The sequence below is a fragment of the Aulonocara sp. 'chitande type north' Nkhata Bay genome, linkage group LG1 (genome assembly GCF_057382095.1).
Source record: "Aulonocara sp. 'chitande type north' Nkhata Bay isolate Kocher_YH1m ecotype deep benthic linkage group LG1, A_spYH_male_GT1.1, whole genome shotgun sequence".
Lineage (NCBI taxonomy): Eukaryota > Metazoa > Chordata > Actinopteri > Cichliformes > Cichlidae > Aulonocara > Aulonocara sp. 'chitande type north' Nkhata Bay.
The window spans coordinates 23456684-23463764 of NC_141344.1; the positions used below are offsets into that span (position 1 = coordinate 23456684).

Genomic DNA, 7081 nt, shown 5'->3' on the forward strand with positions numbered 1-7081 from the left:
TAATAAAAATGTGCTCACGACTTTGGCCTTGAGAGCGATAAGAAGCGATCGCCTCATCCTGCAGGTGCAAGATATCTGCAAGCGAAGAGACTAGAACACCCAAGGCCGATTTCCTTTTATGGAGTTGTTTTTCTGCTAATGCAGCACTTTCCTCACAACCCCCTCCTGTAAGTTTTAGAGAATGTATACCCATCCTCACAGCAAATATTAGGAATCTCTTAATGTGAGCTGTGTTGAGAGGTTGTCTCTGTCTCAATAAAAGTTCACTGATTCCCCATCTGCAGCAGGTGTCCGGTTGTCTTCATTCTCCGCCAGCCTGGTTAAGTCAATTCCTCCTTAACATCTAAAAGAACCTATTTAATGAAGGAAGACGGGTTCACTTTGTGTTTAATATTATTCTATTCCTGTTGTTGTTTTTTTTATATCCTTCAATTGGCGTCACGAACAGGATCCGCTCCAGGTCAACTGGACCGGATGGGAGGACATCGGCAGTGGTCTGAGTGAACGGAGTTTGGACAAAAGCTGTGTGCACACAAAAACAAGGTAAGCAGACCTTTTATTTCTGCTATATTGAACACTATAAAAATACTTAGTGTCCAAACTCCTAGTAATTCATAACCAAAATTGTCTGGCTTACTTAAGGCTTGTTGAGAATCAGACAAGTGAATAAGAGATAAGTGAATAAGAAATAAGTGAATAAGTGAATAAAGATAAGAGTGAACTGAGGTCTGACCACGGTTGCAGCCGACGGGTTGCTCTCCGGTGTCGGATAAATACCTCAGTGCAGGTCTGGGACCTTGAAAGGGTTTATTAGTAACGCCTTTCTAAACAAATTAAAAGGTTAAAGGCCTTGAGAATATTTTTTAGTAATATTCTCTAAACTACAGAAGGGTTAGGAAGGCCCAGAGGACTTTATTAGAAAAGATCCTCTAAAACTTAAAAAGGAGAAGTACTGGTTGGAGTCCAAAGGAGGGGTCCCTTTGATCAATAGGAGAAAACGGATCTCTTCTTAAAACCCCGATGATTTTAGTGTTTTAAATGTTTTGATGTTCTGTTTGATATTGGACACACATAAATACACGCTGAATGCTTGCTGTGGAACACTGGGCAGGACAGTTTGGTTCTCCGTTGTTCACAGATTACACAATTAAAGGAACTAGGTTCCTCTTTTGGTTAAAATAATACACCACACATAGAATTTTTTTTTTACACATTTATTACATACATAAGGAGGGTAATGAGTGACTGCAGGTAATGTATGAAGTGTGAATGAGACGTGTGAACAAGGTGACAACCAACTAGCACCCCTATCAGGAAGCTCTAGGCAAGGTTACCCGCCAGACTCCGGTTTGGTAGAAGCTTGGTAACACCTGAAGGGATATTTCAGTGCTGACTCACCTTTAAAGCAGCGCCCCAGCTGTTAGTGCCTAACAGAGGCAGAAACCCAGCTGGCCCAAATTCTCCTTTAAAATCAATAAAAGAACACTCCTCCATTGACAGTAAAATGGATGGAGAATTAGATCGACAAACTAATGATGATGGTTGGGGTCCCGGTGTTATTCTTAGCACATTGGGAGAACAATTAACATGTGTTGAGACAGTCATCAACTCCACACACCAGCCTAAAGAAGCAAAAAAGCAGAAAGAGTCATTGAGGAAAACAGCTGAAAGGTTAATGAAAGAAAAGGGAAAGGACGAGGGGAGTAGTGGTAACTGGGGAATAATTTGGCAGAATAAGGCTATGCAGGCAAAAGAGAAAGAGGAAGAAGCCAACTCAGCAGCAGCAGGTGCAGGTGTGATAAGCGGGGTGAGACACAGAAAGGAAGCAGATAAGCACGCAGGCCGCAAAGCTAAATTTAATCACTGGGTGTGTTTATGGGAAACTGCAAAACCACACATGAAGAAAAATAGGTCTAAGCCACCTCCCTATTCTGCCTCAACTCCTCCCTCAGCAGGCATATATCCGGTACTTAATATCTCTGGTGGAATAATGACTATTGGAGAAGAACCGCCCGTAGCTCCAACTCCCATAGATACCAAGCATTTTTGCCCAGGAAGCTCCTCTCTGTCGGCGACATCCTCAGCTAGTAGTAGAGCCCCCTCTTCTATGTCCCATTGTTTTGGAACCGGATCTGAGGGCCTAACTGACCCATTTGCGAGCGCACCATTTGCGGTTCGAATGAACAGACAGGAACCCACTGAACAACAATTAACTGATCTAGAAGCAGCATTACGCAGCTGCTTAAATGAACATAGGTCAGTGGTCCAGGTGAATAATCGTGTTGCGTCAGCCCCTCTTTCCCGGTCCAACCCCTTTGCCAGCACTCCTGTCGCTGTTAAGGGAGATCTGACCGCTACTGCAAAAACTGAGCCTGGCACTTCACCAAATGTCACAGTTACCATGTCTTTGGTGGGCCGTCAGGATCCGGAAACACAGATGAGTTTAGCCCACGCTTTTGCTGACACTGCTACCCCACCAGGCGGGGAAGAAACTGAGGATACTGATGATGAACTCAGTGACCTTAACAATACACCCCCCTCTACCCCTCACAGTTTAGGATATCAGACTAGATCTAAGGGCCCTGTGCCTCAGCCTCCAGGCATGTTTCCCCTGGTCCAGACTAAAGCGCAACGTAGACCAGTGTATCAACCTTATTCATTCGGAGATGTCCAGGCCCTAGTGGACAAACTCCCTGACATAATGGAGGGAGGGAATGCCTGGTTGGCTGGTTTGGATAAATACACAGCTGGACAGGACCTCGCACTGGGAGATTTTAGAGCTATTATAACTAGGTGCACATCCCGATCTCAGGCAGCGGACCTGGAACAAAATGCGGGTACTACCACGCATGAGAACGAGGTGCCACTAATGCAGGCCTTGAGGTTTATTGGACCGGCCCTGCGCAAACAATTCCCACCCAAAAATCAAGGCACCTTACAGAAATTTAAATGGGAGGGAAAGCAAAATCCCACCCATTATCTAAATCAGGCTGTTGAAGACTGGGTGAACCATACAGGTCATCACCCCAGTAGGACTTGTTCACAGAGCATGTGGTTTAGAAGGGCGGTGCTGAGGGGCATTCCGGAGTCAGTAAGCCAGAAAATGGAGGATAATCCTGATTTGCAGGACTGTGACTTTGCAATCTGGAAGAAACATTTGATTTTTAATCTTAACAAAGTGCAGATTAAGTCTGATGATAAAGCGGAGAGCGTCGAAGATTTACAGTTGCAACTGTTGAAGGTTCAGCTGCAGAAAGCTAAAAACGACCTGGGTGGAAAAGGTGACAAGCCTAAAAAGCAGCTTGTGGCCGCTGCGGCTCCCCCTCCTGGTCCAGTTGCCCCTGATTTGTATCCGAACCCATGGCCAACTGATCCACAGCCCCCCCAGTATGGTGCTTATCACTCCCCGGCCCCTTATGGGCAGAGAGGTTCCCCATTTGGAGGAAACAGAGGTGGTTTCAGGGGAAGGGGTCAGATGGGAGGTGGTAGGGGAGGCCAGATGTATGTTTGTTTCCGGTGTGGACAACCTGGACACTGGGCTAAAGCGTGCCCTTTGAACCCGGCTGCTGGAAGAGGCAGGGGAGCCCGTGGTGGGCCCTATCGGCATCCTGGCCACAGAGGTGGACCTCGTGGTGCTTTAGTTGAAGTGCCCCCGGCCCCACAGATGCCTGTGATGGGGTGGGAGTACTACGAGGGTGGTCCCCAGCTATAGGACACCCCACAGACTGCCCAGGACGGTGAAGGGACAACGGCGGACCCTATGCTGTCCATAACTGTAGATAGAAGAAGAAGCAGCTTTTTAGTGGACACTGGAGCTACGTACTCCACCATTAAGGATGTTGCTCGTGAAAGACTTACTGACACAGTGATTACAGTGGTGGGCATATCTGGGGAACCTAAAACTCTGCCTTACACCGTGCCCCTCCCCACAACGGTTGGAGATCAGACTTTGTTACACAGCTATGTTTGTTCAAAACAGGCGCCTGTGAATTTACTGGGAAGAGACTTGTTGATTAAATTAGGAGCCACAATACTCTGCTCTTCACAAGGCCTAACTGTGACTCTCCCTACTGGCGTTGTAATTCCCTGCTCTGATGGGCCAGAGGGAGGTGGTCAGTTTCTGCTACAACCCTCCTCCTGTTTGGCGGACTCTGCTGACATCTACTGGGCATTATTGGAAGTTGAAACACCTGCTGAACCAGGAGTTTGGACTGCTTTTCAGCAATGGCGGCCGTGGCTCTCACTCCTACATCCTTATGTCCCTCCCCCTGACCCACCTCATGTTACACTGTTTTATGACAGGCATGACACCACCTGGTACCAGCACATGTTCCAAGAGCAGTGTGAGGGGCGGGCTTGGTCTCTGAACATGTCGTGCATTTTTGCGGCACCGGAGGGAGTGGCAGCAGCGGTTACTTTAACAACAGATCAATTACAGTGGTACATGATGTCTGATGAGGCAGCTCCCCATGTGTCACTGGCCTTACATCCTGGACACCAGGCTAAGGAGCTGGGTGGAATGGTTAAACGTTCCCTTGCGGCCACTGACTGGACACCTACAAAACTCCCACAGGTTTTGTTTTCTCCATCTACCAAGACATACCAAATTTTAAATGATTGCTTTAATTCCTCAACACTGCAACATGGAGTGGTCAGCGGGTCACATGGCAGAGAACACACAGACCACTGTGATGCTGCGCCTTTACTCGACTCTCTTCCAGATTGTTTGTGGTCCCTTGGACCCACAGATGTAGGTTTAGTTGATGTGGAGCCAGTCTCTTTTCAACTGTCATCTGCTACCCCTTTGTGGCAGCCTCAGTACCCACACAAACCGGAGGCTGAGGCTGGGATTGCAGAAACAATTTCTGGTTTGGTCACTGCCGGTGTCTTGGAGCCCTCCTGCTCTAACTGGAACACGCCCATCCTACCCATTGAGAAAAAAGGCACGGGGAAGTTCAGAATGGCACATGATTTGAGAAGGATTAATGCCTTACTTGGCACTCCTACTTTGCCTGTGCCTAATCCTTATGTTGCCTTGACCAACCTCCCACCATCTCATGCCTGGTTCACCTGCATTGACTTGGCTAATGCCTTTTTCTGCCTCCCACTTCGTGAGTCACTGCGTGACATTTTCTCATTTACATTTAGAGGCCGACAATGGCGTTACACTCGCTTACCACAGGGATTTGCCCTCTCCCCAGGACTGTTTAATCAGTGTTTGAAAGAACTTTTACAAACCAGCCCACTACCATCTGACTGTATGTTAATACAATATGTGGATGACCTTTTGCTGTCTGCCCCCACGGCTGACATCTGTTTGGAGGCCACCAGAGTGGTACTTCACCACCTGGCCAACACAGGTTTTAAAGTGAGCAAAAACAAACTACAGATTGCAAGAAAACAGGTTTCTTTTCTAGGCCGCATGGTCTCACAGTCCGGTATTTCCTTGTCCCCAGAACACAGGAACTCCATTTTGCACCATCCAAAACCTCTAACTGTAAAAGACATGTTGTCATTTTTGGGCCTGACTGGTTACAGCAGGACCTATGTCCCAGACTATGTTGGCCTTACTTCCCCTTTGCGCGCTTTGGTAAATGAACAAGGCATGAGAAACCTCTCTGCTCCCCTCTCATGGACTACAGAAACAGAACAGGCGTTTATAAAGTTAAAACAACAGCTTTCTGTCGCCTCTGACCTTGCTGTGCCAGATTATGCTTTGCCTTTTCATCTTGACGTTTCTGGAACTGGAACCCATATCAATGGTATCCTGTTCCAGAAAAAAGGGGGAGAGAGAAAAGTGTTGACATATGTAAGCGTAATGCTTGACAACACTGAAAAACGCCACCCACCGTGCACACAACACGTTTCTGGACTTGCAAAAATCATTCAGAAAACAGCACACATAGTGATGAACCACCCACTAAAAATTTTGACATCACACAGTGTGGTGGCCTACGTCTCTTCACAGGCCTTCACACTCACTTCACTCAGGCAGAGACGCCTCAGTACCATTTTGGAAGCACCACACATCACCTACTCACATGAAGGCATAAACATGGCTGATCACATGGGATCAGGGGAACCACATATGTGTGAAGAGGTTGTGCAGGTACAGGAGAAAATCAGGCCAGATTTGCAGGCAGAACCTCTAATGGATGCAGAAAAAGATTGGTTCACAGATGGATGTTGTTTCAGAACTGAAAGTGGAATGTTGAAGGCTGCATGGGCAATAGTGGAACAGACAGACATGAGATGGAAAACAGTGAAAGCAGAGCAGTTGACAGGACAACAGTCTGCACAGAGAGCTGAACTGAGAGCGGTGATTGAAGCCTTAAGGATGGGAAAGGGACAGAAAGTGAATATATACAGTGATTCAGCTTATGCTGTGGGAGCAGTGCATGTGGAGCTCAAGCAGTGGCTAAGAGCTGGTTTTTTGACAGCCAGCGGAAAGCCTATTAAACATGAGATAGAAATGAGGGAATTAGCGGAAGCACTGTTGTTACCTGTTAAGGTGGCAGTGGTAAAATGCAAAGGTCACAGTGCCGGATTGGATTTAGTGGCATTAGGTAACAAACAGGCCGACTTAGTAGCGAAGCAGACAGCTGGTTACTTACCCTCCCTGATTATGGTAATGGACCCAGAAGCCACACCCCCTCCAGAAAGACCACCCATACAACTAGGCCTAGCCACAATCAGAGAGTTACAGGTACCTGCTGGTGGCTGTGGATGCATTTTCAGGTTGGCCAGAAGCCTGGCCGACAGCAAGTGAAAACAGTAGAACTGTGGTGAAGTGTCTGATTAATCATTATATACCACAGCATGGGTTTCCCGAGGTCATAAGGTCGGACAATGGTTCACATTTCAGGAACCACGATCTGCAGAGGGTTGAAGCCGCATTAGGTTTGAAACATAAGTTTGGCTCAGTTTACCACCCCCAATCCCAAGGGAAGGTGGAAAGGATGAATCAAACTCTAAAAACTAAATTGGCTAAAATCTGTGCACAGACCAAATTAGATTGGGTTAAGGCATTGCCTCTTGCATTAATGTCCATAAGATGCTCAGTAAATCAAACCTCTGGTTA

At 47.0% G+C, this 7081-nt stretch overlaps 1 protein-coding gene across 1 annotated transcript; it reads left to right on the forward strand.

Annotated features, from left to right (window-relative positions):
• Nucleotides 1-233: 233 nt before the first annotated feature.
• On the forward strand, nucleotides 234-3712 carry LOC147339104 (uncharacterized). The gene has a single exon (XM_086289111.1). The coding sequence runs from the start codon at nucleotides 1505-1507 to the stop codon at nucleotides 3710-3712; it is 2208 nt and encodes a 735-aa protein (XP_086145237.1). The 5' UTR covers nucleotides 234-1504.
• The last annotated feature ends 3369 nt before the right edge of the window (nucleotides 3713-7081 follow it).